The following is a 27,251-nucleotide window of genomic DNA, read 5'->3' as shown; positions in this document are numbered from 1 at the left end:
CCCCGGGAATGGGATAATTTGCAGTCGGGGGGAGGTCGAGAGGTCCTGCTCGGCTGTTTGGGCCCCCGAGGGTGACTGGGACAGTGCTGGACGTTCTCAGCGTGTCCCCCACTCCCATTTCGGAGGACTCTCCGCCCGCCCCTCTCTATGGTCCGCCCGCCACGCGGCGCCGCTCTGCCCCGCCCCGCTCCGCCGCCGGGGGCGTGGCCAAGCCGTCATGAATATGCATGAGCAGCGGCGGTGGAGGGTGAGTGGGGATCTCTCCGCCGGCATGGGGCTACGGGTAACCGGCATTCCCCCCGGGCCCGTGGCGCCGCCCGGGGGATCACACGGCTTCGGCCCCGGCGGGCAACATGGGCCCGGGACCCCCGAATTGAGTGGGGGGCTTCGTTGTCATGGGGACGGCGCTAGGCCGCGGTCGCGGCCTACTCAGCCACTCGATCGGAGGCTTCGTTGCCGTGGCAACGAGGCTAGGCCGCGCTGGCGGAGGACCCCGGGGGGCTGGACCCGCATCCCGGGGCCTCGCCGCCATCCCGGGCTGGGAAACGGGCCGGATGGTCGCCAGATGTGGGCTGTGGCGGCGGTTCCCCCGTGGAAGGCGAGAGGAGGGGGGGTCGTGGGGAGGGTGGACCCCGGCGGGGCAGGAGGGAGCGAGGCGGGGAGAGGAGGGCGGCGGGGGGGAGGGCAGGGGAGAGAAGGCAGGGCCGGGAGGAGGCACCGAGCGGGTTTTTCCTGTCCCCGCAGCCCCGGTGAGTCACGGGAGAGGCGGCGGCGGCAGCGTGAGACCCGCGGGGACAGTAACCCCTCCTCCCCGCCCGCTCTGCGCCCCCCACGTGTGTCCCCGGCCCGCCCCCGACCATGAGGCTGCGGTGGGGAAGGTGAGTGGGGCGCCCGCGGCCCCTGAGAGGGGCTGGCCGAGGGTCTCGGGGGACCGGGCGGTGCCTCCTGGGCTGCCGGGGGCTCGGGGGGGCCGGGAGTGACCTGGGCAGGGAGCTCAGATGGGGATCGGGGCAAAGTGGGGGCCAGCTCGGCGCTGGGGGTTTGGCGAAGGTCGGTGAGAGTGACACGTGTGTGCTGGGACAGGTTAGCGCAGGGTCACACAGGTACAGGAGCGGCCCCGCGGCGTTAGGGGGTGTCGTGTGGGGTCCCTGTGGTTACGGGGGGGTTGGGACCGTGTCTGGCTCTGCTGCTGGGGCCCGGCTGGCTCAGGTGAGCCGGGGCCAATGTACTAAGGGTGGCACCGCGGTGTGATCACCGTTTGGCACAGCTGGACAGGGCTTGGCACGGGGCCTCACAGGGTGGTTGGGTTACCCCAGGCTCGGAGCGCTCCCCAAAACCGTTCTCCCTCTCTCACCAGGGGCTGACCCCGTGCTGAGCCCCTCACTTCCCTGCGTCACCATGGCCTCCCAGCCGCAGCCCCTGCCCCCCGCCGTGCCCTGCGCCTCCCCTGCCGGCACCGCGGGGGCCGGGCTGGCCGGCAGCCCCGATAAAGGTCAGTACCCCGGGCTGGGGGACACCGGGGCGAGGAGGCTGCTGGGGCGGCCCCCCGAGGGCTGTTCCTGGTTTGGGCGGCCGCAGCACTCCGCTGACCCCGTCCCCCTCCCTTGCTCTCTGCAGGCAGCGCACGCCCCAAGCCCCCGGTGCGGCCCAAGCCCCGCGTGCTGCCCAAGCCGGCCGTGCCCGCCAAGCCCCCGGTGCCGCCCCACACGCCGGGCCCGCGGCACCCCCGGCCCGAGCTGCCCTCGGCCGAGAAGATGAACCGCCTGGCCGGGCCCCAGCCCTACAGCGGGGCCGGCGCGGGGGGGGCCCCTCCGGCGCCCCTCCTTCACTGTCAGATCACCCGAGACCCCCAACGGGAAGGGGCCCTCGTCGCCCTCGGTCACGGGCACCGAGGAGGAGGTGCCGCCGGCCCCGCCAACCCCCTCGCGCAAGGGCCCGGCGCCCTTCAAGGTGACGCCGGTGCCGGTGGCCACCAGGCCGGAGCGGTTCCCGGGCACCACCGTGGAGGAGATCCTGGCCAAGATGGACAGCAGGGAGGGCCCGGGCAGCCCGGACCGGGCCTGGCTGTCGCCCTTCTGCACCGACCCCTCCTCCCGCTTCGGCTCCAAGACCTTTGTTGCGTTCCGGAAGCGTCCCAGCGGGGAGGCAGACGGAGACCCTGCCGGTGAAGCCCCGCAGATGCCCCGACCTACGGCAGGCGAGCTGGGAATGGGGGATGATGGACACCCTGTGGCTGAGATGAGGTGAGGGCACAGGGACCGACGCCGGGAGGAGTGGCAGTGGGAACAGGGGATATCGCTCCGAGCCATCCCAGGCTTGGCAATGTAACGGAGCTGAGGTCTGGTCGCCGGCACGGGGCCCGGGTTCCTCCCGAGCCGCAGTGCCTCGAGCTGCCTCCGTGGGAAGGCCGGGGTGGCTGGTGCCAACCACAGAATGGGCTGTCCCGGGCCAGGAGCAGCCTGTGGGCGGGCTCTGAGCCAGCCCCTGGGCTGGGAGTTACAGACAGGGGGTCGGTCCCCCAGGAAATGCTCCTGATTTTCCAGCCTTGCTATTTTTTCCCTGCTGGGCCATGGCAGGGCACAGGGAGCAGTCAGATCGGCAGGACTCCCAGCTGCAGGATGTCCTGGGCTAGGGCCAGGGCTTGGCCACGATCCCGAGAGCCGGGCACCTCAGGGAGAGCTGGGCGGGGGCTGCTGTGAGCCACAGTGTGAGAAACTCGCTCCCAAAGGACCGAAAACTTTTCCGGAAGGGGAGCTGGGGCCGCTTTGCCTCCTTCCCCTCGCAGCCCAAGCTGGAGACTGTGCAGCTGTGGCGAGGCCTGACCCCTTGTACCCTGCATCCGTGAAGGGTGGTGGGCGAATAGCACTGAAACACACAGTGGGATTTACCCCCCTTCCCCTTCTCTCTCCACAGCAGCTCCCCCCCAGCCGGGCCGAGCTGTGCCGGGGACCCCTGTGGACGCCGGAGGCCGCCATCCCCTCCTGACGTGAGTGCTGGCCTCGCCCTCCGGCGCCATGGCGGCTCCGCTCCTGGGCTCTCTCCTTCGGGGCTCTCCTGTCTCCTCCGGGGCTCCCTCTCTGCGGGGTGCGTGTCTCTCCTTTCTCCTTGGGGTGCTGGCTGTCCCTTCCTGATGGGGGCCAGGGCCCCCTGTGCCGAAAGCCCGCTGTGGGGCCCGGGGCTGTGGGGGTGGCGTGTGCCAGCAGCAGTGCCAGGCGTGGGCAGGGAGCAGCCGTGAGTCACCAGCTGGGGTTCGGTGACCCGGCAGGTATGTGGCAGGGCAGGCCCCACGGGCACCTCGCCAGCCCCTTTCCCCGTGCCGCGCTCACTCAGGGCGGTGACCGGGACACCGGGCCGTGGTGACACTGTGGGTGGCAGCCTGGGCAGCGGCACCAGGTCACCCCAGCAAGGGGGCAAACCCCACACTGCTGGGCAGGGGGGTGCCAGCCACAGGCAGGGCAGGGGGCTGTGCTGGGGGTTCTGACTTCTTCCTGCTTCATTTCTTGTCTCCGTCTGTCCAGGCGCTCTGGGGGCTGCAGGGGGCCGGGCAGGGAGCAGGGCTGGGGCGCCGGGCGCCGCCCTGGCTGAGTCACACGGGAGCAGCCTGGTTCTGGCACGCAGCATGGGCACTTCCTGCCCCGGGTGCAGGGAGGAGAGCAGGGCTGCAGGCAGGGACCCTCCAGAGGTTTGGGGGGCTGGCTTTTGGATGGATGATGGTTGGACGTGCCTCTTGAGTGACATGACCCCCTGCTGGCTTTTTTCCACAGCTTTCCACTCTACAGCTGGGTGCCCTCGGACCTCCAGGCTCCCCAAGGCCCCCCAACTGCCCAGCTCCAGCCCCAGGAGCTCCTTTCCAGCCTGCTGAGCCCTCTGCCCCAGCCCCTGGCTCCCCTGATGCCCCCCCTGAGCTCCTGGCCCCTGACTCCCCCACACTGCCCCCTGGCTCCCCTGAATCCCCCACTCGGTCTCCAGTCGAGGTCCCTGTCACCTCCATCCAGGCCCCGGGCGCTCCCTCGGCCACCGATCCCCAGCTCAGCGTCTCTCGTTCCCCTGGCTCCCCACACACTCCAGGGGAGGGATCCCCTGGCACTGCCAGCCCCCCTGGCACTCCTGAACTGCCCCCACGAGTCACCTGCCCCCCCGGCTCTCCCGAGGCTGCTGCTGAGTACCTGGGCCCCCCCAGCCCACCCCTTGCCAAAGCCTCTCGTCCCCCAGGCTCCCCAGAGGGACCTGATGACTCCACAGTGTCCCCACGGCTCCATGAGGGTCCTGATTTCAACCCCCCTCCCCGGGATGTGGGGCTCCGGCGCTCCTCAGAGGGAGTGCTGCGGCCCCCACCCACGGGGCAGGGCCTGGGGGAGCTGGGGGGCTCACTGAGTGCCCTGCCCCGGGCTGGAGACCTCCAGTCAGAGCCCTCCCTGGGCAGCGAGTCGGGCTGGAGCCTTTCCCAGTCCTTTGAGTGGACGTTCCCATCACGGGGGGCACGCTTGCCAGCCTTCCCTCCCCGCTCCCCCATCCGGGAGACACCCGACTCAGGGCTCTCCGAAGAGGGGGAGTCAGATGGGGAGGCTGCAGCCCCCAGCCCTCCAAGGGACAGCAGGGCTGAAGGACCTGGCAGCCAGCAGGCAGAAGGGGCTCCATGCCCAGGGGGTCCCGTGGCACAGCAAGAGGCTGAGCACTCAGCAGAGGAGGAGGAAAGGGAGGCAGAGCAGGATGCTCCCATGTCCCACTCCCCACTTCATGTGACAGAGCCTGGCCAGCAGCCAGCTGAGCCCGAGTCCCCCACCCAGCCCAGCCTTACCATAGCTGCCCCCCTGGATCCAGCCCCACCAGATCCAGCTCCTCCAGCTGACTCAGCCTGGGCAGGTGATGGCCCTAAGAGCCTGCAGGGTCCTGGGGGCCCAGGCCAGGCTGAAAAACCCTCGCAGGAGCCTGACCCCCACACTGACCCGGGCTGGCTGACAGAGCTGTTGGAGTCACCTGGGGTCCACAGCTCTCCAGAGGTGAGGGCTCTGTGGGGTTGGTGTGGGCTGGGCTTCTCCTCCCTGCCCTCCCTGGAGCAGTGGGATGAAACAGGATGGGTGGGGGTCGGTGGAGGCTGAGCAGGACTGTGTGCTGAGGGGCAGGGGGTGGGGTCTGCCCCCTCCCTGGGATGAGCCCCGCAGTGCTGTGTCCCTGAGGTGTTCCTCAGGGGCAGGGGGTGGGGTCTGCCCCTTCCCTGGGATGACATCCACTGTGTCCCTGAGGTGTTCCCCTCCTCCCCAGCTCCGCTGCTGTGGGAGCCAGAGCTGCACTCCCTTCAAACTCCTCTCCTTTCTAACCTCTTTTCCCCCTCTAACTCCTCTCCCCTTTATTCCACCAGAACCTGCTGGGCTGGTCACGGAAGGACCTGTGCAGTGAGTTCGGCATTGGCCACCCTCGCCAGGACAGCACCTTTGACTGGATCCACCCAGGTGCATCCAGGGAGAGAGACTGGCCTGTTGAGACCAAGCAGGACCAGGAATTTGGGACCAAATCCAGCTGGGACAGCAACCACAGCAACAAGGACAGCACTGCCTGTGAGAGCTGGAGCAGTGACTACAGAGCAGCGGAGCTGATGGGGGACACGAAACTGGGCTGCAGCGACTGGTCCCGGTCCCTTGGCACTGCAAAGAGCTGCCCACAGGATCCAGACTTCAGTGCCAGCACAGCTGAGTGGGGCCAGGGCTATGGCAGCACGGAGGAGCTTGGCTCCAGACAGGCCAACTGGGGCAGTGGCCTTGGCACAGGACACGTCCAGCAGCTGGACAAGGAGCCACGCTCCGGGCAGCCCACCTGGGCAGACAGGTACAGCGACAGGGACACGGAGATGAAGGACAGGGAGCTCACCCCAGACTGGGCCAGTAAATACAGCAGCCAGGATGCTGGGAGCAAGGAGGAGAATTTAACACTGGGCTGGGCTGGCAGATCCAGCACTGGGGACAGCCCAGATAAGGAGCTCAGCCCCAGCCGGCCAGCCTGGGATAGGAGGTATAACCCCAGGGACATGGAGAGCCAGGACAGGGAGTTCAGCCCCAGCCGGCCGGCCTGGACTGGTGAAATCAGGGACATGGAAAGCCAGGACAGGGAGTTCAGCCCCAGGAGACCAGCCTGGACTGGTGAATACAGGGAAACAAAAAGCCAGGACCAGGAGTTCAGCCCCAGCAGACCAGCCTGGGGTGACAGATCCAGCAGCAGGGACATGGAGAGCCAGGACAGGGAGTTCAGCCCCTGCAGACCAGCCTGGGATGACAGATCCAGCACCAAGGAGATGGAGAGCCAGGACCAGGAGTTCAGCCCCAGTAGGCCAGCCTGGGATGACAGATCCAGCACCAAGGAGATGGAGAGCCAGGACCGGGAGTTCAGCCCCAGTAGGCTGGCTGAAGCCAGTGAATGCAGTACCAGGGCTTTGGAAACCCATGAGTTCAGTCCCAGCGGAGCAGCCTGGGGTGACAGATCCAGCAGCAAGGACATGGAGACCCAGGACAGTGAATTCACATCCAGCAGAGCAGCCAGGGATGGCAGGCACAGCACTGGAGACACGGAGACCCAGAGTGGGGAGTTCAGCCCCAGCAGAAGTGTCTGGGATGACACATCCAGCACCAGGGATATGGAGGCGCAGGACAGAGAGTTGAGCCCCAGTGGAGCAGCCCAGGATGGGCAGCACAGCTCTGTGACCCCCAGGGAGGAAGAGCGGGAGCGGGTCCCAGCCCGGCTGAGCTGGCCCAGTGAGGGCAGCATCGGACAGAGTGGGCTGGGCAGGGTTGGTGAGCAGGACATGCCCAGCTCCCACCACCCCGAGCCCCCAGCCCAGGAGCCCACCTGGAGCAGTGCCCACCAGCAGGAGCGTCGCAGCTCTGGCAGCAGGGACTGGGCTGGGGAGCTTGGAGCAGCTGAGTGCCAGAGCCAGTTTGGTGTCATTGGCACAGAGCGGGTGCCAGATCCCTGCAGTGCCGGAGCCTCGGATGGCTCCATGTCCGGGGTCCTGCCACAGCCCCGGGCAGGCTTGCACAGGGATCTCTCTCTGGACATGGGCAATGCCCGCTGGAGCCAGGACCTGGACAGCTGGAGTGTGGAGCCACAGGATGCTGAGGCCAGGCGCCAGGAGTGGGCGAGTGCCTTCAGCGCCCGCTGTGCCGCCCGCAGCCGGGACCTTGGTGCGGGGGAGCGGAGCGTGGGAGGGGACACCGGCGCAGAGCACGGGTAAGGAGGGCACCGGCGGTGGCAGAGAGGGAGCAGCTTCCCCTGTGTCAGACTGAGGGGTTTGGGGCAGGGCTTATGTTACCCGGGGCTAGAGCAACTCTGAGATTTTGTTCCCCAAGCAGGTTGGCCACCAGCCCTTTGATGGGTGACGTTCCAGCTGATTGCTTGGCTGTGGAGCCCCCCTGGAGTGAGTCACCCAGCCACTCTGAGGAGGAGAGGCATCCCTCTGAACCAGCCACTGCCTCACAGAGCCCCACGGTCCCCCCTCTGCTGCCAGAGGCTGTCAGTGGGATCCCAATGGACACAGGAAGTGAGGAACAGCCCTCGGACCACCCAGATGGAGAGAGCTCCTTGAGCTGGGGGGAGCAGCGGCTCTCACTGACTACCCCCCAGCCCGAGGGGTCCATGGAGCAGGGGCAGGAATTTCCTCTTCTGGAGGTGAGTGGAAGTGGGGTCATTCCAGTCACTCTGTATGGCCTGGGACACAGCATATGTCTGTGGATGGGGCTCTCAGACCCTGCTCCCTCCAGGGACAGCCATGGATTGAGGGCCCCCAGCCTGCTGTGGGGGCTGTGGGTGTGCTGGCTGGGGTGGGGGGTCTCTGGGCTCCCTGTGCCAGCTGTGACCTGTCCCCTGGGCTCAGCAGGACACGGAGCTCCTGGACAGCAGCGTGTTCCGCTGCAAGGCCAGCCTGGGCCGCAAGCGCCAGCACCGGGCACCATCCCTGCGCCCCACCACCAGCGAGGGGGAGAGCTGGATCTTCCAGGACTCCACAGGTGAGCCCAGTGGGGATGGGGGTGGGAGCAGGGTGTCTGTCCTGGCACAGTGTCGTGGTGACACTGTCCCTGTGTCCCCACAGAGCCCCGGCCAGCCCCAGCAGTGTCCTCCGACGAGGAGGCAGCGGAGGAGCCCCGGAGCCGGCGGATACGCGGCTCATCCTCGGGCAGGGGGGTTAAGGTGCCGCTTTTTCCTGGCCTCAGTGCCTCTGCCATCAAGGTGAGTCCCTTGGACTCGTGGCTGCAGGGTGGAACACAGGGAGACTAAGGCAGGGTGGGGCTGGGGCCTGGCTAAAGACAGGGAGAAGGCAGTGGCGGGATTTGGGGGACAGAGCACTGTGTTTCTCCCTGACCTCTCTCTCTGCCCCCAGGCCAAGCTGAGGGGTCGCAACCGCTCAGCCGAGGAGGGGGCATCATCAGGGGACAGCAAGGGGACCCCTCCTAAAGACCCCCATGTGCAGCGCTCCAAGTCCTGCAAGATCCCTGGTGTGAGTGGGAAACCCCCAGCCCTGCCCCCCAAGCCAGAGAAATCCTCAGGGTGAGTGTGGGGCCAGGATCCTCCTCATGGAGGCAGAAGGGGAAAGGGGAGGCTGAGGGGTCAGTCTGGCTCCCAGGACTGGTTTTGGGGGGCTCATGCTGAAACTCTGCCAATACACCAGATCCGAGGCCTCTCCCCCCCACTGGCTGCAGGCCCTGAAGCTGAAAAGGAAGAAGCCTTGAGCAGGGTGAGTGTGGGATTTCATGCAGTGCTGGGGACAGCCCCCAGCTCAGGCTTCCCCATGACTGCACTGCTGGGGGTAGCCCCTTCCCTCCTCTGTGCTCTGGCTGGGTCCTCCCGGGCTGGGTCATCCCTGGGGGGGCCCTGCAGGGTCCTCACTCCTTCCCCCTGTGTCACTTCCAGGCTCACTCCGACGCTGAAGCCCGCTGTCCCTGGACCAGGGCTGTCCCCTCCCTTGGGGACACACACACACACACACAGACACACACCTATGCACTTTGTACGAGCTTGCAGGGTCCCTATCTTCCCAGCACCTCCTCCCCAACCCCCCATTGTACCCCACCCCTTGGTCCCCCAGGGCCTGGGGGTGGGTACAAGCCCCCCCTGCCCCTCCACCCTGCTCGTGTATGGCCCCGGACACAGGGCAACGGGTCCAGCTCGTGGTGCCACTGCCACAGACAATAAAACCTCACTGGTCAGTTCAGAGTCCTGACTCTTCTCCTGGGCCGTGGGCAAGGATCACGGAGATCCTTGAAGAAGGGACCCTGCCACTGCCATTGCCCACACAGGAGCTGTGCAGGAAAGAAGGGACACCTCCAAAACCCCTCTGTGCTCCCCCTGGGTGCACCCAGCCTGGCCCTGCCCAAACACCAAGTGTGTGCTGACAGCAAGACTTTATTGTACTCTGAGGGAGGGGGTGCAGCCCCCTGTAGGGGAACAGCAGTAGGGGAGGACGCGGGGGGACTGAGCCCCTCATATCTCGCAGATGAAGGGCAGCTGCCTCTTGCAGCGCACGCTCCTCCAGAGCCCATCTGGGGAGAGAAGAGGGGGGATCAGCCCATGGCCTGCCCACCACACCCCCACCCCCAGGGACCCCTGCAGCCCCAGATACCTTACACCAGCCCCCCAGTGTCACCTCCCCATCCCGAGCCCCCCTGGCCCCCCGGAGCCCCCACTGACTGTTGGTGCAGAGGGCGGTGCAGAAGCGGCGGCCGGGCAGGGGGTGCCCCCGCACCCACCGGCTGTAGTTCCAGGGGCTCCGGTCAGTCCAGTGGCAGTTCGGGTATGGCACCTGCCAGGGGAGAAAGGGTGTGGGGACCGCCAGCACTGGGGGACAGTGGGATGGGAATGGGACATGCAGGGTGGGCCATAGGGACACTGGGACAAGGCTGTTGCAGCCAGGTGGGCACTGAGGTGGAGTTGTGGCTCTCCCTGTGGGCACGGAGAGCACTGGGAATGGGATCGGGGAACCCAGGTTGTGCACTGGGAGTCGTGGCACGGGGCTGGGACACCCGGGGTGGGCACTGGGGACACTGGGAGGAGACAGGGTGCCCCAAGGGCAGGGTGGGGGGCGCGAGGCGGGGTCCTTACTGCGGGCTGGCTGACGGCACCGATCCAGACCAGGCCGGCATTGGTGTGCCGGCGCGCCAGGAGCAGCAGGAAGGTGTTGGTGCGGGAATCGTGGATCGAGGCCAGGCGCCCGCAGTAGCGCCGGGCACAGATGCGCTGCAGGGACATGGCTGTCAGGGTGGGCACCGATGCCCCCAGGCTGAGCCCCCTCCCACCCCACCCCACCCCATCCCACCTGGGCATGGCGGAAGCTCCGGCAGCGGGGGATGATGACGTAGCGGCAGGTGGCGGTGCCCGGCATGCTGGGGACACCGGGTGCCTGCTTGTCACTGCCCCCCCGGCACCCGCTGAACTCCTCAGGCATCTCCAGCTCCGTCACGTCCTCCTCATCCTCCACCGCAGGGCTGGCAAGAGCTGGGGACACTGGCTGGGTCACCCTGGGATCAGGGGTGTCCCCAGGATGTCCCCGGGAGCAGGTGGGGGTGTGGGGGACACTCACCGGAGTGGCTGACAGGAACTGTGCCCAGCAGGGCCAGAGCAATCAGCAGGCAGGGCCGCATGGCACAGGGACACTGGGGACACCACTAGCACCCTTGGGAGATCCCAGAGTGCCATCACTCTCAGCCACCCTGGGAACATCCCCATGCCACCCCCAGCGTCACCCTGTCCTCCCCATGTCCCCTCAGAAACCCTTCATATCCCCACTGTCCCTCTGCCATCCCCAGTGCCACTCCATGCCCCATCCCCTCTGCTACCCCCAGTGCCACCCCCAGCATCACCCTGTCCTCCCCATGTCCCCTCGGAAACCCCCCATATCCCCACTGTCCCTCCCCCATCCCCAGTGCCACCCCATGCCCCGTCCCCTCTGCCACCCCCAGTGCCACCCCCAGAGACCCCAGCCCTCCTGTGTCCACCATCTGCCCAGTTCCTCACTTCCCACCCTTGGGTCACTCCCTCCCCTGGCTATCCTGTGCCATTCTGTCCCCCACCATGCCCCCTCCACCCTGGGCACCCCAGTGACAGACTGAGGAACCCCCCAGCCCTGGCAGCTGAGGGCTGAGCCCACCCCCGTGTTCCTCTCTCCGCTCCTCACCTGGGTCTTGTGGGGCTGTGCCCACTGCCACCCTTATATTGGTGACAGGGACACGTGCCCCCAACCACAGCCTTGTGACATCCCCAATCACCAACTGTTGGGGACATGGTGGGGGACACCCCAGGAGGGCTCTGTCAGCGCCCTGCCCAGCCAGTGCCACAGCCTGGGGTGGGCTTGGTCCAGGGGAGGGGCTGTGGGGTTTGGGGTGCAGGGTGTGGGGAGGGGGCTGTGGGCGTTTGGGGTGCAGGGTGTGGGGAGGGGGCTGTGGGCGTTTGGGGTGCAGGGTGTGGGGAGGGGGCTATGGGGTTTGGGGTGCAGGGTGTGGGGAGGGGGCTGTGGGCGTTTGGGGTGCAGGGTGTGGGGAGGGGGCTGTGGGCGTTTGGGGTGCAGGGTGTGGGGAGGGGGCTATGGGGTTTGGGGTGCAGGGTGTGGGGAGGGGGCTGTGGGCGTTTGGGGTGCAGGGTGTGGGGAGGGGGCTGTGGGCGTTTGGGGTGCAGGGTGTGGGGAGGGGGCTATGGGGTTTGGGGTGCAGGGTGTGGGGAGGGGGCTGTGGGCGTTTGGGGTGCAGGGTGTGGGGAGGGGGCTGTGGGCGTTTGGGGTGCAGGGTGTGGGGAGGGGGCTGTGGGTGTTTGGGGTGCAGGTTGGTAGTAAAGGGGCTCAGGGAGGTTGGGGTACAGTGGCTGGAGGGGTTGGGGTGCAGAGGTGCACAGTGTGTGGGGAGGGGGCTGTGGGTGTTTGGGGTGCAGGTTGGTAGTAAAGGTTGGGGTACAGTGGCTGGAGGGGTTGGGGTGCAGAGGTGCACAATGTGTGGGGAGGGGGCTGTGAGAGTTTGGGGTGCAGGTTGACAGTGCAGGGGCTCAGGGAGATTGGGGTGCAGGGGCTGGAGGCGTTGGGGTGCAGGGGTGCACAGGCCATGGAGATAAGGATTGGGGTGCAGAGTCCTCGGGGGGGCTGTGGATGCTCAGCTGCAGGCCGGGGGGCTGGTCATGGCGATGGGAGATTTAGGGGGGCTCAGTGGGGTCTGTGGGCAAACGGCCAGGCCGGACCAGGGGGCCGCGGCCGTTGGAAAGGAAATGGCCCTTGGGCAAGCGTGGCCGGCGGGAGATGCTATCAGCACCCCAACATCCCCTCTGCACCCCCAGCACCCCCAGCCCAGCCCGTGCTGCACCCCAAACACCCGCCTTGCACCCCTCAAACTGGAGCAGCCACCACCCCTGCACCCACCCTCTGCCTTGGCACCCCCCAACCTGCAGCCCCCCCTCCCTGGGGGCCAAAGACTCCCTTCCCCCCAGTGCCACCCCAATGTCCCCATGGTGTCCCCAGGGCCAGGCTGGGTGGCGCAAGGCTGTGGTGATGACATGTGGCTTTGTGCCCCCTATAAAGGGGACAACGGGCAGGGCCCCCCAGACCCCAGGTGAGGAGCAGGGATAGGGACTGGGACATGGAGGAGGACATGGGAGTGGGCTCAGCCCCTGGCTGCTGGGGAGGGGACCAGGGGTGGGCATCCCTGAGGCTGGGACAAGGGTGTTGGGGGACACGGGGGTCTCTGGGATTCCAGGAGTACATGGAAGTGGCACAGGGGATGATGGGGCACAGAGGGGCAGGATGGGGTGAGGGACACAAGGTGGAATTGAGGGTGGCAGTAGGACAGTGGGGACAGGGGGGATGGCAGAAGGGCCACAGAGAGAACAGATTGTTACCAAGGGTGGCAGAGGGGCTCTGGACTGTGGTGCAGGGTGATAGGGTGACAGGGCTGTGGCATCTCCAGAGGGTGCTGGTGCTGTCCCCCGTGTCCCTGCGTGTCCCACTGCCATGTGGCCGTGCCTGCTGCTCGCTCTTGCCCTGCTGGGCACTGTCCCTGCCAGCCACCATGGTGAGTGTCCCCCACACCCCTGCCTGTTCCCAGGGACACCTGGGGACACCCTCAGTCCCTGCCACCCCAGTGCCATGCCCACACCGCCGGTGCCACATGCCTGGGGCTGGCGGTGGGTGGCAGAGGGACCCCCCCCCCCCAGTACCGACCCTCCCCCAGCTGTGCCCGCAGCCCCCCGGCAGCCCCAGGGGGTCCCCGCTGGTGACACCACCCAGCTGTACTACACCGTGGTGACGAAGCTGCGCACCTACTCGGGCGCCCAGGTGAGGGGACGTGGGCACAGGGGGTGCTCCGGGATGCCAGGCCATGCCCGTGCCACGGCAGCACGGCTGGGAGGTGCCCGTGGGCACAGGTGAGTGCCTGGTGCCAGCCCGTGCCCGTCCCACAGCGCTACTGCCAGGACGTGTACCGGGGCCGGCTGGCCTCTGTGCACAGCGCTGCCCGCAACCAGGAGCTGCAGAAACTGGCACAAACCTACCGCATCATCATCGCACCCTGGATTGGAGCTGTCACCAGCTGCAGGGTGAGGGCACTCTGGGGACAAAGGGCTGCCAAGGGCTGCTGGGAGCTGCTTTGGGGGGTGAGGGGCTGGGGCTGCTTTGTGTGGGACGAGCCTGGGGCTCGAGGCTGGGTTTTGAGGTGTGAGGGGCTGGCTGCTGGCTGCTGGTTGCTGGTTTTTAGGGTTGAGAGGCTGGGGAGGGGTGGTGGGGGCTCTCCCTGGGGACTGAGGTGTTGGCACAGCAGGCAGGGCAGTGGGAGTCCTACTGGGAGGACTCCAGCCCCTGGAACTACGCAAACTGGGCGCCCACCCACCCCTTCCACATTGTCACCACCTGCACCACCCTCAGCGTCCGAGGTAAGCTCACCCAGCCACCGTGTCCAGGCTTGGGGGGTGCTGGGGAGGGGAGCACAGGCTGCTGGGGCATTGGAGGGACATTGGGAGGGCACTGTGGGGAGGGGAGCACAGGGCACTGGAGGAGGCAGGGGGGGGGTAGAGGGGGCACTGGAAGTGGTTGCAGGGTACTGAGGGGCCCTGGGAACCAGCCATGGCCCTGACACTGTCCTTGTCCCCAGATGGGCTCTGGCGAAGCCACTTCTGCTTCGAGCTGCGTCCTTTCATCTGCCAGTACTGAGCCCCCGGCGCTGCCATGGCAGCCCAGTTCCTTTCCCAGTAAAGCAGAGAAGCCCTGAGCCGTGTCTGTGTGCACCAGGGGCCTGGGGACGGGGCTGGGGGCTCGAGGGGCAGCACAGTGAGCAGAGGGGGCAGAGATGTTTATTATCCCCACCCCGCTGGCATAGCGCCCCCAGGCCGGTACAAAAATGGTGTTTGGGCGTGGGGCTCAGTGCGGGGTCTCGGCGTGGATCTCAGTGCTGGGGGGGGCTGCCAGGGGGGTGCCAGCCATGCCCAGCTCCTTGGCTCGCCGCTGGCACTCGCGGGCCACCACCACGGGGCTGACAAAAGCCACCAGCACCACGGTGATGAGCCCCAAGTTCATCTGCAGAGGGGAAGAGTGTCAGGGCAGGGGTCTGGGGGACCGTCCCCCATCCCCTGTGTTAGGCCAGGACCCTTGTGGCAGCACCTCCATTTCCCCAGGAGCAGGACACCCATCCCTCTCTGGTGCAGGAACCCCATTTCTGGGGCATAAGACCCCACCATTCCTGGGGGAAGGACTCCATCCCTCCCGGGGCAGCATCCCCATTTCCCCATGTGGCAGGACCCCATTTTCATATGGGCAGGACCAGGATCCCCATTGTCCCAAGGGCTGAGACCCCCATTTCCCCATGTGGCAAGCCCCCTTCCCTCCCAGAGCAGGACCCCATTTCCCCGTGGAGCAGCCCCCCAGCCCTCACTCTGGGGGCACACTCACATAGAAGGGGTCCCCCTGGAGCGGCCCCTGCACCAGGGCGACACAGGGGTACTGCAGCAGGGCCACCAGCGCCGACAGTGCCATGGCCAACCCGTAGAGCTTCCCGAAATGCTGCGGGGGAAACCTGCCAGGCACCCATGTCACCAATGGGAACCTCCTGGCACCCCTACCCTGGCACCCTCCTGAGCCCTGACACCTCCACTGTGTCACCTGCCACCCTCCAGCGCCACTGCCATCCCCTGCCACCTTCCAGTGCCACCGCCATCCCCTCCCACCGCATGCTGACCGTGCCGCCCTGGCTGTCCCCTGCCACACCCACAACGACAGTGCCACCATGCCCTGTCCCGCTGAGCCCTGCGCCCCCCGAGGCTGTCCCCAGTCACTCACGCGATGGCCAGGAAGGCGGCGTTGCCGCCGTACAGGAAGGAGCGGCTGATGACCTGCAGCACGAAGGTGCCGAACTGGGCGGGCAGGACAGGCACGGCGGCCAGCACGGAGAACAGCAGGCACAGCGCCACCGTCACCGCCAGCGACAGCACCGCCGAGCGCAGGTCTGCCAGCGCGGCCAGCGTCCCTGTGGGCAGGGGGGTCACGCCATGGGGACACCGCCCCCAGGGACCGCGGGCTCGGGCACGTGGTGGTGGCAGCAATGAGGACACAGGGGACAGAGAGCACAGGACAGGACTGGCAGGGATGTCACCCCCCTAGTGTGGGTCAGGCAGGGCTTCTGCGTGGGGTGAAGGGCCGTGGGGGTCAATCACCCGCGGGCATGGGCTGGGGGCTCAGTTACCCTCGGCGCGGGCGCCCTTTCCCCGCTTGTGCCGGTCGAGGATGAGGCCGTTCCAGGGGGCGCAGAGCACCCCGCAGAGCTGGGTGAAGGCGAAGGCATTGGTGTATGTGCTCACTGTGGGGGGACAGCGTCAGGCGGCAGGGCCAGCCCGGGGGTCCCTGCCGTGTCCCCCCGCCACCATGCCGTACCCAGGGCGTGGTCCCCGTGCGCCAGGTGCTCCAGCTGCGGGTTGAGGGTGCCGATGAACAGGTAATGGCGCAGCTGCATCACCGAGAGCCAGGCCACGTGACAGGCGAACAGCCACGAGCAGGCGCAGGCCCAGAACGGCGTCCCAGGGGTGTCCCCACCTGTGCAGGTGTCAGGGTGGGGCACGTACAGACACACCCCCCCAGGTCACACCCACACCTTGTCCCTGCCACCCACTGGGGCCTCACAGCCAGGGTATGACCCTGCCCATTCAGATGTGTCACCGTGGCCACCCTTTGACCACGCCCACACACTGCCACACCCATCACTCCCTCATTTGCATATCCTTGCTGTCCTCCAGCCGCACCCATCAACAGCCACGCCCACCCATCAGAAGGCCACACCCATCTATTTGCATATGCATTGTTCCCTCCAACCCGGCCATGAACAGCCACACCCCCAGGTGACACTCCTTAATTACGTAGGCAGCCCACATCCAGCTGTGCTCACGCCCACCCACTCAAGCCCCTCCCCAAATATAAGCCCCACCCCAGCGAGCAGATCCCCACGCCGGCACCTCGAGCTATGGGGGGTTCCAGGGGTGTCTCCTCGGGTCCGGCCTCTCCCGGCGTTTGCTTGTCCTTGTGGGCTCGGTAGGAGCGGGAACGGCCCCGGCACTGCAGCCTGCGGCAGCGCCTGTGTCACCTCGTGTCCACCTGCCGGGGCTGGACCTGCCCAGGGGACAGGACCCGCTGCCCGCAGGGTGGCACCCAGCCCCGGGTGGGACCATCCCCTTCTCCCCAGAGCCCCCAGAGGCGGGGCACAGGCACCCCCATACCCGTAGTCGTAGTCGGGGGGCAGCGGGTAGGGGATGCGGCTGCGCGGCATCAGGAAGAGGGTGCGCAGGAGGTGCCAGGCACTGCAGGCTGCCAGGAACAGGAACATGGCCCGCAGGGACAGCCCCTGCTCGTACAGCAGCTGGGGACAAGGACGGAGTCAGGGACAGGGACAGGCTGCCAGCGGCCACCTGCTCAAGCCTTAGGTGTGTCCCCATATGTGACTCAGTGTGTCCCAGACTGTGTCCCCAATGTGTCCGTGGATGTGACCCAGCTGTTCCCAGCTCTGCCCTCTCCTGCCACCACTGCCACATCCCTCACACCCACCTTGACGATGAGGAAGATAGCGGAGGAGGAGTCGAAGGCCCCGTTGTAGAGGGTGATGATGATGGAGCGGTAGTTCCCGAACAGGTTCCCCACCTGGCACCGAGAGACCCCTGTGTGCCATCAGAGCCCTCATGTGCCACACAGGGTGGGTGTTGGACAGGTGTCCTGCCACCATATGGGTGTCAGGGTGCAGGGGGAACCCACCTGCATGTTGGTGAGGATGAGGAGGATGCCACCCACCGACAGCATGGACATGGCCGGGAAGAGCAGCACCGCCAGCTCTGGGGACACAGGGGTCAGTGGGGACAGGGGTTACCAAAGAGGTCCCCCCAGGGCTGGGACCCCCTGGCCACAGGGTCTCACCTGGCGTGGAGAAGGCGACGAGCAGGGTCCCGCCAGTGTAGAGGGAGCTAAAGGGGACAGCGGTGACATGTGGGGACAGGAATCACAGGAGATTCCCCTCCCCCACTCCAATGACCCCCATTCCCGGCAGCCCCAGCCGTGTCCCCCGTGTCCCCCATCACTCACATGGCGATGAGGCGTGCGGCCGTGGTGCCGAAGCGGTCGAAGACGACGCCCATGGGGAAGGTCATGAAGTTGTTCATGAAGGAGCCGATGGTGAAGACCAGGGAGAACTGCTCATCCTGCCCACTGCAGTCTGGGAACGGCCACAAGTGGGGCATGGGGACACGGAGACAGGGGCATGGGGACACCGGGAATACCACGAGTGTGGGGACGCAGGCACCCGGGGACACGGGTCAGCGGAGATGCAGGGGACACCGGGCATGTGGGGACACCACGGACGTGATGGTAGTGGAGACATGGACTGGGGGACAGCAGGCACATGGGCTTAGGGACACCGGGGACACAGAGCACTGCAGGGCATCAGGACATCGCAGACAGCAAAGACACAGGAACAGTGGGGACATGGGACAGCTCGGGGCATTGGGACAGCAGGGTCACGAGTCAGGGGACCATGGGGACACGGGGGGGGGGTCCATACCAGACCCCAGGGTGAGGTTGGGGCCGGGGGTGGCGGAGGGCTGGCACAGCCCCTCGAAGTAGCCCAGGTCCTTGAGGACGAAGACGAGGGAGGCCCAGCCGAAGATGATGCCGCAGAAGGCGCCGCACTCCAGCAGCCCCGACAGGAGCGTCCCCAGGCGCTTGGCCAGCCCTGCTCCCCCTGCCATGGCACCTGCCCAGGCACCCACGGGCCTGGCACCAGCCTGGGGCGTCTTCACCGAGCCTGGGGGTCACAAAGGGCAGGTGTCACACCGTGCTGGCACCCACCGGGGCACGGGGACACCGGGGTGCACAGGGGCACATGGGCAAAGGGCACTGTCACCCCGGCTCTGCCCCTTGTCCCTGGCCACAGCGGCTGGCACCGGTGTCCCCCCATGTGCCGGGGTGCAGGGCAGGGCCTGCAGCAGCCAGGGCTTGCACATGTGGGGACAGCTGGTGACATGTGGCACACGGCCATTGACAGACACACAGATTTATGGGCACACACACAGGTTTGCAGGGGCACACACAGATTTATGGGCACACACAGCTGTTCACAGGCACTCACACAGTTTGCAGGGGCACACACAGATTTATGGGCACACACACACAGCTGTTCACAGGCACACAGTTTGCAGGGGCACACACAGATTTATGGGCACACACAGCTGTTCACAGGCACACAGTTTGCAGGGGCACACACAGATTTATGGGCACACACACACATTTGTAAGCACACACACAGCTGTTCACAGGCGCTCACACAGGTTTGCAGGCACGCACAGATTTATGGGCACACACACACATTTGTAAGCACATACACAGCTGTTCACAGGCACTCACACAGGTTTGCAGGTGTGCACACCTGCACCGTGCCTGCTGACTCCTGTCCTGCACCCCTCACCCACCTGCATGAGGCCAGGCCCTGCTGCTGTCACTGTCACCTTCACCGCTGCCCTGCAGCCTGACCCCCGGCAGCATGGCTGGGTCACACCTCCCCACCCCAGTGACTCCCCCATAATCTCTTGGGAGCACACTCGGGTCCCCCAGGCTGCCGGTCCCCGATAGTGCCTCGGGCCCCCTGATAGCACCTCGGGCCCCCCGATGGGAGCTCGGTCCCCTCGCTGTGCCAGGAGCCCCCTGTGCTGTCCCTCTGGCCCCGAGCCAGCCTGGCCCAGGTCCTGGCACAGCCACAGGGACACTGGCACACTGCTGGGCACCCTGGTGTGAGCACTGGGGACGCCACAACAACACAGCTCACCCCAGGGACACCAGCACCCTGCTGGGGACCTGGCACGGCCCTTGGGAAACTGGCACTCTTCCTAGTGATGCTGGCACAGCCCCTGGGGACATTGGCACCCCCTCAGGGACACCAACACACCCTCCCCCCTAGGGCCTGGCACAGTGCTTGGGAATCTGGGACAATCCCTGGAGATGCTGGCACAGGGACGCAGGCACGCTGCAGGGGACAGTGACACACCCCCAGGGCGCCAGCACAGCCCCTGAGACCCTCCCTTGGGGACCCTGGCACAGCCCTCGGGGACACTGTCACACCTCTGGAACCCTGCCACCCCCTGGGGTATCCTGTCATGTCCCCAGGGATCCCCTCACACTGCTGGGGACCGCGACAGGTCTCCTGGGGACGCTGCTGCCCCAAGCACTGCACTGCACTGGGGCTGTCACCGTGCTGGGGCTGACCACAGGTCACCCCACAAAGCAGCTGGGACTCCCCTGTGACCCACAGCCGGGTGCCAAAGGCACCGAGGCCACGTCAGCCCCAGCTCCCTCAGCCACACAGAGCCTGGCTCTGCTGCCCCTGTCCCCGTGTCACTGCCCAGGGCCTGTGGCTGTCCCGCGGTAATGAGGGTAATGAGCCTCATTACAGTGACCAGCAGCTAAAGATTAACCTGCACAGAGCCGGGGGTGGGGGGGGGGCCGGGGGGACCTGCGCTGTGCTTAGCCACTCAGGTGGTTAAAAATAGCACAGGCAGGGGCTGTGACAGCAGCTGGGGGGCACTGGGGCTCCCTGACATGTGGGGGGCACCCCGAGCCACTCACTATGGGTGCCAGCCACTGGGCCTGGCTGGGGTGTCCTGGACACGCTGTCCCTGCCACCCACACGGGTGTGTCCCTCAGCAGTGACCCCCCCATACTGGTGAGAGCCCTCCCATACTGGTGAGAGCCCCCCTGCACTGGTGAGCCCTCCACGAGGGAGCAGGAGGCTCCAGCTCGGGTCAGCATCAGTGGCTCTGTCCCCTTTGTCCCTGCCGTGTCCCCCAAGCTCCCCCGGGCCGTGAAGGGGCAGGGGGTGTCACAGGACCCCTGGGGGCTGCCCAAGGGCTGGGCGCCCCTCCCCGCCCCGCTGCCCCGGCGGGACGCGGTGTCCCGGGGCGGGCACTGCCCGCGGCCCCCGGAGCGGAGCAGCCCCGGCCGCGGGGATCGGCCCGCACTCGTGTGGCGGGGGGACACACGCGTGTCCCGGGGGTGGGCAGCCGTGCGGCTCGGCCGTGCCGGCCCCCCGAGCCTCCCAACGGCCCCGGGGCCGAGGCGGCTCCGCCACGCGTACCCCGACACCGCCCCGGACACCCCGGACACTCCGGGCACCCCGGACTCCCCGGGCACCCGCACCGCGCCCGCGCCGAGCCCAGTCCCGCAGGCCACGGGGCCAAGGCCCTCGGTCCTTCCGCATCCTCCCGTCCCGGTCACAACCCCCTCCCGCCGCCTCTCCGTGTCCATCCGGGCCCCTCCGGCTCCTCCCGCCGCATCCCCGCGCCGCTCACCCGCCTCCCGCCCGGCCCGGCGGGGAGGGGACCGGGCTCTCCCCGCCCGGCGCTCCCGGTGCTCCCGGTGCTCCCAGCGCTCCCGGTGCCCCCGGTGCCGCGGCCCCTCACCGCGGGCGGAGCAGAGCGGAGCTGCCGGGCCTGGCCGGGCCCCGCCCCCGGGCCCGCGGTTGGGGGGGCGCGGGAGGCGGCCTCGGTGCAGCGGCCCCGGCACCCGCGGGTCCGCCCAGGAGGGGCCGGCCCGGCACGGAGCCCGTCCCCGGCGCCGCCCGCGCGCCCCTCGGCGTGTGCAGGTGTGGCAGCTCACCTGCCGCCCCCAAGGTGCGCTCCCGGCGGCGCCGCCCTTGGCTCGCCCTGCTGCTCACTCTCGGGCCGGTTCTCAGTGATGCTTGGGTCACCCCTCGGGCCATTCCCGGACACCCCAGGGCCACCCTTGGGCCATCCTGGGCCCCTCCCGCTGTGCCATCCCAGAGCCATGCCCATGCCGCCCCGCCGCGCTCTGCTGTGTCCCCTGGCTGTCCCTGGTCCCCCACCCCCTGCCTTCGCCCCGCCCAGGACACTGCTGTCCCTCCTGTCACCCTCTCCTCCACATCCTCTCCTCTGTCCCTCTGTCCATCCACCAGTGCTTGCAGCCACCCGGTCTGTCCCCACCTGTCCCCACTGCTGCAGCCTCTCATCTGCTCTGCCAGCTGCCCTTCTGTCTGTTCATCACCCGTCCATCTGTCCATCACCCATCCATCTGTCTGTCACCCATCCATCTGTCCATCATCGGTCTGTCACCTGTCCATCTGTCCCCCTCCAATCACAACTCCATCCATCCCACCCATCTGTCCCACAACCATCCACCTGCCCGTTACCTGCCCTTCCCTCCACCTGTCCATCTGTCTGTCCTCCCCATCCTTCACCCATCTCTCCATTCGTCCACCCAAACTCCAGATGTTCTCCGTGCATGTCTGTCCATCTGTCCTCCTCTCCTTATGTCCACCTGTCCATCAATCCATCCTCCACCTCTCTGTCCACCCATCTGTCCCCTCCTTCCATCTGTCCCCTCCTTCCATCCATCCATCCATCCATCCATCCATCCATCCATCCATCCATCCATCCATCCATCCATCCATCCATCCATCCTCCACCGTCCGTCGGTCCGTCCGTCCATCCCCTCCCTACCCACCCTGTCCCAGCTCCAGCACCCAGAGCAGCCCCCCCGGACGGGCTCCCCGTCCCCGGTTCCAGACCGGCGCTGTCCGGCCGGGGGCTCGGCACCGGGCCGGGGGCACGGGCGGGGGGAGCGGATGGCGGCCCCTGACTCAGCCCCGCGCCGCCCACGCCCCCTCCCACGGCTGCCGCCGCACCAGCTTGTGGCATTTCGCTCGCCGGAGACGGCGCCGCAAACACGCGCCGGTGCCAGCCGGTGCCGGTGCCGCCGCAGCCCGCGCGGCCACGCGTGTCCCCCCACGCGCGGCACCACCGCGGGGCCCGCGCGTCCCGCACCGCCGCCACCCGCTCTGCCCCGGGCCGGCACCGCCGCGGCGGCACCACGGACAGCGCCGGTCCGGCACCGCGAACAGCGCCGCGGTCCCGCGTGGGTGCGGACACCGCCCCCCGCGCCCTCCCGGCGGCTCGCTGGGTGCGGGGCTCCCGGTCCCGCCGCACCCGCCCCGGGGACAGCCCCCGCCGGGTCCCGCCGTCCACGGGGGCACCAAAGCCCGGCGCCGGGCCGGGAATCGTGGGACAGAGGGAGGGACGGACGGACAGACGGACGGACGGACGGACGGACGGACGGAGACCACCCTCCGTGTCCCGCGGTCACAGCTGCCCACGCTCCCCCGCGCCCTTTCCCCGTGGGGGGAGCGCATCACACCCCGTGTCCCCGTTGGGGTTCCCCTCCTGAGTCCCGCAGGGCGTGGCCCCCGCGGGCGCCCGCAGCGCGTCCCCCCCTGTCCCTGCTGTCCCTCCTGTCCCCGCTGTCCCCGCCGGGAGTCCCTGCGCCCACCCCTGTCCCGCCTGGGGCGGGCCAGCCCGGGAAGGGTTAAACGGCGGGGCCGGCGCGGGGGGCGGAGCGGCCGCCCCGGGATAAGGCGCGGCGCGGGGAGGGCTCAGCCCCACGGAGCCGCGGGCAGCGCCGCGCCGAGCCCACCCGTGCCCGAGCCCGAGCCCACCCGTGCCATGCCCCGGGGCGGCGGCGGCTGCTGCTCCCGGCGGCGCGGCGGGGGCGAAGGGGGCGAGCGGCCCCCCCCGGCACCGGCCATGACCCCGCGGGTGGGCAGCGCCTGAGCGGCCGCCCCGCCATGCGGCCCCCCACGGCTCGGGACCTGCCCCCAGGTAGGCGCGGGGTCGGGCGGGGTCCCGCGGGGGTCGGGCGGACCCGGGGGTGCCCCCCGGAGACCTCGGTCCCGGCTCGGGGCGCCTCGCGGCGCTCGGGGTGCGGGCGCCCCGGGGTGAGCGGGGAGCCCCCGGTGCGCGGCGACCCCGCGGCCGCCCCGAAGGCGCGGCCTGGCGCGGGGGCGCAGTACCGGGGCACCCCAGGCTGAGTCCCCCCGCGACCCCCGGCGCGAGGGTGTCCCCGACCCACGAGGCGCTGCTGCCAGCCCAGCCCGAGGTGTGGCTGTCTCCCGACCCGCGGAGGGGCCGGCGCCGGCCCGGGACCCCCAGCCCGGCGTGGCAGTGCCCCGTGACACGTGGGTACCCGCTGCCTTCCCGGGGCACCGTGGGGGTGCCCCACGAACCCCGGCACGCCCTGTGCAGCACCGGCGTGCACAGCCCGGCTGCTGGCGCTCCACGGTCCACGGGGTACCCGGTGGCACCCCGAGAGCCCCAGCCCGGAGTGTGGGTACCCCACGATGCCCAGCGGGGTGTGCCCCGCGACTCACGGGGTACGCGGTGCCACCCCCGGACCCCCAGCGCGGCGCGGAGACGCCCCGCGGTTCCCCGAGTGGCACGGCGGGGAGCCGGGAGCGCCCGGGTCACGCCGCGGGTGGGTGCCGCGGGTCCGTGGGGTACCCGCAACTACCGGGGTGGGGGGGGGTTGGCACCCGGGGGGGGGAAGCTGAGAACCGGTGACTTCAGCTCCCAACTGAGTCAGCCCGCGGCGTGGGGGAGTGACAGATGGGACGCGGGTGGGGGGCGCACGCCGGCACGGGGCGCCGGGGGAGGGGGGCGGCGCTGAGCAGATGCGCCGGACGCCTCCGTGGGTGGCTGGGGGGTGGGCACCCCCCCAGCTCGCGGAGCACCGGCAGAGGGGAAGGGAGGGAAGGGGGCGGCGGGACCCCTCGGTGCATCTCCGGTGTGACCTCCGGTGCACCGGAGGGTCCCACCGCCCCCCTCCTTCCTCTCCCCTCCCCCGGTAGCGGCGACTGGGCGCATCCACGCATCCCCGGGCGTGGATCCAGGCCGCCGGGCTGAATTATGGATGAAGCTCTCGGGTTGCAGCCTGAGGGGGGGATGGACACGGGGGGGGGGGGGGGGAAAGGGGGGGATGCTGAACACCCGGAGCGGCGGCGCGTGTCGTCAGCCCGCGCCCACGCGTGCCCCGCCCCACACGTGGCCGCGGCACGCGCGCACGTGGCACCGCCCCGTTTGGGGAGGGGGCTCGGACCCCCCCCCAGAGTGGGGTGAGGGGGGTCCCAGGGGTCCGTGACCCCGTGAGGGGTTCCGGTGGACCGTGGGGCGGGCACGGTCCCGCGGGAGTGTGGGCACGGCAGGGGGGGTGAGGGAGCTTTGGGGGTCCCTGGGGAGCGTGGCCCCAGTGGCAGGGGCAGCCCCAGAAGGTCGCAGATGGACGGCCACGTTTTGGGGTGCCCAGCCTTGGTGCTGTGCAGCAGCACTGCACTGGGGAGATCTCTGGGGATCACGGTCCTATGGGCTGATGTGGGTCTGGGGGCTGCAAGGGGCGCTCAGTGCTATGGGGCGTCATGACCTTGGGATTCTCTAGGGCTCTGTGGTCCTAGGGATCTCCTCGGGGCCATGGCTGTGGGTGGGCATGGCATTGGGGGGTCCCTGGGGTGTAGACATGGCCCTCAGGGGCCTCCTGGGGGCCATGGCCCTGTGGGTGGGCACAGTCCCCTGCCTCGGGGTGTCCAGCCCTACAGGGTGGTGATGACCTTGGCATTCTCCTGGGGAACCGTGGCCCTATGGAGCTGGCGTGGCTTTGGAGGGCTTCTAAGAGTGGCCAGCCCTATGGGGTTGTCATGACCTTGGGGTTCTCCTGGGTAACCATGGCCAAGGGTGGGTTCAGTCCTGGGGGCCTCCTTGGGGTGCCCAGGATCAGGACCTTGGGACTCTCCCTAAGGATGGGGTGGGCACGGCCCCGGGGGGCTCCCAGAGCCGTCCGTGGCCCCGGGATGTTCCTGTTCCTGGTGGGCACGGCCCGGGGAGGGCACGGCTCTGCGGGCTCCGGGGGGCGGCGGGGGGCGGGCGGTGGCGGCGCGGGGGTCGGGGACGCGGGTGCCCCGCGCTGACGCCCCGCTGTGCCCTCAGGCGGGCGCCCGGCGGCCCTGCTGCTGCTGGCGGCGCTGGTGTGGGTGCCCGGCGGGGCTCCCGCCTGCCCCGCGCTCTGCACCTGCTACGTCTCGCCGCCCACCGTCAGCTGCCAGGCCAACAACTTCTCCTCGGTGCCCGCGGGGCTCCCGCCCGGCGCCCGCCGCCTCTTCCTGCAGAACAACGTCATCGGGGCGCTGCGGGCGGGCACCTTCGGGCCCAGCACCGTCACCCTCTGGCTCTACTCCAACAACATCTCCTCCATCCAGCCGGGCACCTTCCGCCACCTGCCCGCCCTGGAGGAGCTCGACCTGGGTGACAACCCGCACCTCCGCGTCCTGGCCCCCGACACCTTCCACGGCCTCCACCGCCTCCAGGCCCTGCACCTGTACCGGTGCCGGCTGGCCAACCTGCCCAGCGGCATCTTCCGCGGCCTCCGCAGCCTCCAGTACCTCTACCTGCAGGAGAACGGGCTGCTCTACCTCCAGGTGGGTGAGCAGCGGGGCACAGAGGTGGGACTGGGCAGGGTGATGGTGACAAGCCATGAAGACAGGATGTGGGACAAGGGTGGTGCTGGCACGGCCATAATGCGGGGCAGGAGATGCTGAGGGAGCAGGGTGAAGGCCGTGGGGCAGGACCATGGGTGACACCAGCATGGCAGCGACATAGAACAAGGTCTTGCACGATGCTTACAGAGCAGGGACACAGGAAAGGGCGATGGGCAATGCTGGCAGGACTGGGCCCCATGGCAGGGCTCTGTGGGGCACACACCAGTGTCTCTGCAGCTGATGCCCACCAGGCAGGGCCACAGAGCAGCACAGTGAGCCCTCACCCCACACCCACCCCTCTCCCGTTCCCCGCAGGACGATCTCTTTGCCGACCTGGCCAACCTGAGCCACCTCTTCCTGCACGGCAACCGGCTGCGGGCGCTGTCCGAGGGCGTCTTCCGCGGGCTCTCGAGCCTGGACCGCCTGCTGCTGCACGCCAACCGGCTGGCAGCCATCCACCGCCGCGCCTTCGGCGGGCTGGCGCGCCTCACCATCCTCTACCTGTTCAACAACAGCCTGGTGGCCCTGCCCGGGGACCCGCTGGCCGCGCTGCCCTCGCTGCAGTTCCTGCGCCTCAACGCCAACCCCTGGGCCTGCGACTGCCGCGCGCGCCCGCTCTGGGCCTGGTTCCGGCGCACGCGCGTCTCCAGCTCGCCCGTGCCGTGCGCGAGCCCCCCTCAGCGCCGCGGCACCGACCTGCGCCACCTGCGCCCCCGCGACTTCGACGCCTGCCCCGAGGACGACGACGACGACGAGGAGGAGATGGAAGACGGCAACGGCAGCAACGGGGTGGCGGTGATGGGCACCCCGGGGCGGGCGCTGGGGCGCCCCGGCACCCTCCCGGCCGCGCCGCCCTCCGCCTTCTACCGCGACGGGCTGCCCCCCCACGACCTGCGGGGACCCCAGCCCCGGCCGCCGCCCCCGTCCCGTGACTCCCGCGGGCCCCCCGAGGACGCCAGCTGCCCCCACGACCCCTGCGCCCCCATGGCCGCCGCCGCGCCCCGCCGGGCCCCCGCCCTCCTGCCCCTCCTGGCTCTAATCCTGCCCCGACTCTGAGCCCCCCTCGGGGGTCCCGGCTCCTCGGGGCAACCGCGCCCCCCTTCTCCCCAGGGGAGGCCTCAAGAACTGTGGGGAACAGCCGGCGGGGGGGGGGGGGGCCGCAGGATGCAGAAGGGGGTCCCCTCCCATCCTGAGCGGGAAAAACCCCCAACAGGAACCAAAAGATGGGAAATTATTTATTAAAAATGGTCTTATTTTGGGAGAGCGGGGCCTGGCTGCTGTGGGTGGGCCACTGTCGATCCAGGTCACCGCCTGCCGCTCCTGAAATATTGATGGGAGCGGCGGGTGGCAGGGCAGCGAGGCGTGCAGGGCGCTGCGGGGGGGACGGACGGACGGACGGACACCCCCTGC

General features: G+C 68.7%; 5 protein-coding genes across 8 annotated transcripts; 3 read left to right on the top strand and 2 right to left on the bottom strand.

The window, feature by feature from the left end:
- The first annotated feature begins 753 nt into the window (after positions 1 to 753).
- On the top strand, positions 754 to 9,016 carry TNKS1BP1 (tankyrase 1 binding protein 1). Its single transcript, XM_058027230.1, is given in 13 exon segments — positions 754 to 878; positions 1,358 to 1,492; positions 1,618 to 1,799; positions 1,801 to 2,243; positions 2,914 to 2,986; positions 3,765 to 5,000; positions 5,360 to 7,218; positions 7,341 to 7,656; positions 7,865 to 7,994; positions 8,078 to 8,214; positions 8,366 to 8,532; positions 8,654 to 8,719; positions 8,896 to 9,016. Coding segments are annotated over 11 exon segments (4,698 nt in total). The 5' UTR covers positions 754 to 878; positions 1,358 to 1,398; the 3' UTR covers positions 8,715 to 8,719; positions 8,896 to 9,016.
- A 354-nt stretch (positions 9,017 to 9,370) lies between these two features.
- Positions 9,371 to 10,758, bottom strand: LOC131085284 (bone marrow proteoglycan-like). The gene is made up of 5 exons (XM_058027256.1): positions 10,562 to 10,758; positions 10,298 to 10,476; positions 10,084 to 10,218; positions 9,673 to 9,784; positions 9,371 to 9,524 (listed from the first exon to the last, which is right to left on the bottom strand). The coding sequence occupies exons 1-5, from the start codon at positions 10,620 to 10,622 to the stop codon at positions 9,466 to 9,468; spliced, it is 546 nt and encodes a 181-aa protein (XP_057883239.1). The 5' UTR covers positions 10,623 to 10,758; the 3' UTR covers positions 9,371 to 9,465.
- Positions 10,759 to 12,370: 1,612 nt separating this feature from the next.
- On the top strand, positions 12,371 to 14,217 carry LOC131085281 (proteoglycan 3-like). Its single transcript, XM_058027254.1, has 5 exons — positions 12,371 to 13,028; positions 13,188 to 13,291; positions 13,417 to 13,551; positions 13,773 to 13,884; positions 14,103 to 14,217. Exons 1-5 carry the CDS (start codon positions 12,968 to 12,970, stop codon positions 14,159 to 14,161), a joined length of 471 nt encoding a protein of 156 aa, XP_057883237.1. The 5' UTR covers positions 12,371 to 12,967; the 3' UTR covers positions 14,162 to 14,217.
- Positions 14,218 to 14,291: 74 nt separating this feature from the next.
- Positions 14,292 to 21,808, bottom strand: SLC43A3 (solute carrier family 43 member 3). 4 transcript variants are annotated; one of them, XM_058027244.1, is made up of 13 exons: positions 21,469 to 21,808; positions 18,039 to 18,281; positions 17,564 to 17,693; positions 17,399 to 17,445; positions 17,240 to 17,316; positions 17,036 to 17,128; positions 16,711 to 16,850; positions 16,450 to 16,556; positions 15,875 to 16,033; positions 15,687 to 15,800; positions 15,284 to 15,470; positions 14,897 to 15,020; positions 14,292 to 14,524 (listed from the first exon to the last, which is right to left on the bottom strand). In XM_058027244.1, exons 2-13 carry the CDS (start codon positions 18,223 to 18,225, stop codon positions 14,369 to 14,371), a joined length of 1,521 nt encoding a protein of 506 aa, XP_057883227.1. In that variant the 5' UTR covers positions 18,226 to 18,281; positions 21,469 to 21,808; the 3' UTR covers positions 14,292 to 14,368. The 4 variants fall into 4 exon arrangements, with proteins under 4 accessions (XP_057883227.1, XP_057883225.1, XP_057883226.1 ...); XM_058027242.1 differs by lacking the exon at positions 21,469 to 21,808 and adding an exon at positions 21,125 to 21,258; XM_058027243.1 differs by lacking the exon at positions 21,469 to 21,808 and adding an exon at positions 20,818 to 20,891.
- A 1,250-nt stretch (positions 21,809 to 23,058) lies between these two features.
- RTN4RL2 (reticulon 4 receptor like 2) lies at positions 23,059 to 27,102 on the top strand. The gene is made up of 3 exons (XM_058027248.1): positions 23,059 to 23,139; positions 25,294 to 25,781; positions 26,157 to 27,102. The coding sequence occupies exons 1-3, from the start codon at positions 23,106 to 23,108 to the stop codon at positions 26,895 to 26,897; spliced, it is 1,263 nt and encodes a 420-aa protein (XP_057883231.1). The 5' UTR covers positions 23,059 to 23,105; the 3' UTR covers positions 26,898 to 27,102.
- The last annotated feature ends 149 nt before the right edge of the window (positions 27,103 to 27,251 follow it).

The sequence above is a fragment of the Melospiza georgiana genome, chromosome 6 (genome assembly GCF_028018845.1).
Source record: "Melospiza georgiana isolate bMelGeo1 chromosome 6, bMelGeo1.pri, whole genome shotgun sequence".
NCBI lineage: Eukaryota > Metazoa > Chordata > Aves > Passeriformes > Passerellidae > Melospiza > Melospiza georgiana.
Note: the sequence above shows the minus strand (reverse complement) of the source record. Positions and strands in the feature narration are given on the sequence as shown.

Bases quoted from the DNA above. Each gene is read 5' to 3' on its own strand.
- LOC131085284 (XM_058027256.1), bottom strand. From the start codon at position 10,622: ATGCGGCCCTGCCTGCTGATTGCTCTGGCCCTGCTGGGCACAGTTCCT. The intron at 10,219-10,297 runs GTGGGATGGGGT...ATGTCCCTGCAG, and splicing joins GGAGCTTCCGCCATGCCCAG to CGCATCTGTGCCCGGCGCTA. The intron at 9,785-10,083 runs GTAAGGACCCCG...CTCCCCTGGCAG, and splicing joins GTGCCGTCAGCCAGCCCGCA to GTGCCATACCCGAACTGCCA.
- LOC131085281 (XM_058027254.1), top strand. From the start codon at position 12,968: ATGTGGCCGTGCCTGCTGCTCGCTCTTGCCCTGCTGGGCACTGTCCCT. The intron at 13,029-13,187 runs GTGAGTGTCCCC...ACCCTCCCCCAG, and splicing joins TGTCCCTGCCAGCCACCATG to CTGTGCCCGCAGCCCCCCGG. The intron at 13,885-14,102 runs GTAAGCTCACCC...CCTTGTCCCCAG, and splicing joins CACCACCCTCAGCGTCCGAG to ATGGGCTCTGGCGAAGCCAC.
- SLC43A3 (XM_058027242.1), bottom strand. From the start codon at position 21,227: ATGGCCCGAGGGGTGACCCAAGCATCACTGAGAACCGGCCCGAGAGTG. The intron at 17,446-17,563 runs GTGAGTGATGGG...TGTCCCCTTTAG, and splicing joins GCCGCACGCCTCATCGCCAT to CTCCCTCTACACTGGCGGGA. The intron at 16,851-17,035 runs GTGGGTGTGAGG...CCTTGTCCCCAG, and splicing joins CTATCTTCCTCATCGTCAAG to CTGCTGTACGAGCAGGGGCT.
- RTN4RL2 (XM_058027248.1), top strand. From the start codon at position 23,106: ATGCGGCCCCCCACGGCTCGGGACCTGCCCCCAG. The intron at 23,140-25,293 runs GTAGGCGCGGGG...CTGTGCCCTCAG, and splicing joins GGCTCGGGACCTGCCCCCAG to GCGGGCGCCCGGCGGCCCTG. The intron at 25,782-26,156 runs GTGGGTGAGCAG...CGTTCCCCGCAG, and splicing joins ACGGGCTGCTCTACCTCCAG to GACGATCTCTTTGCCGACCT.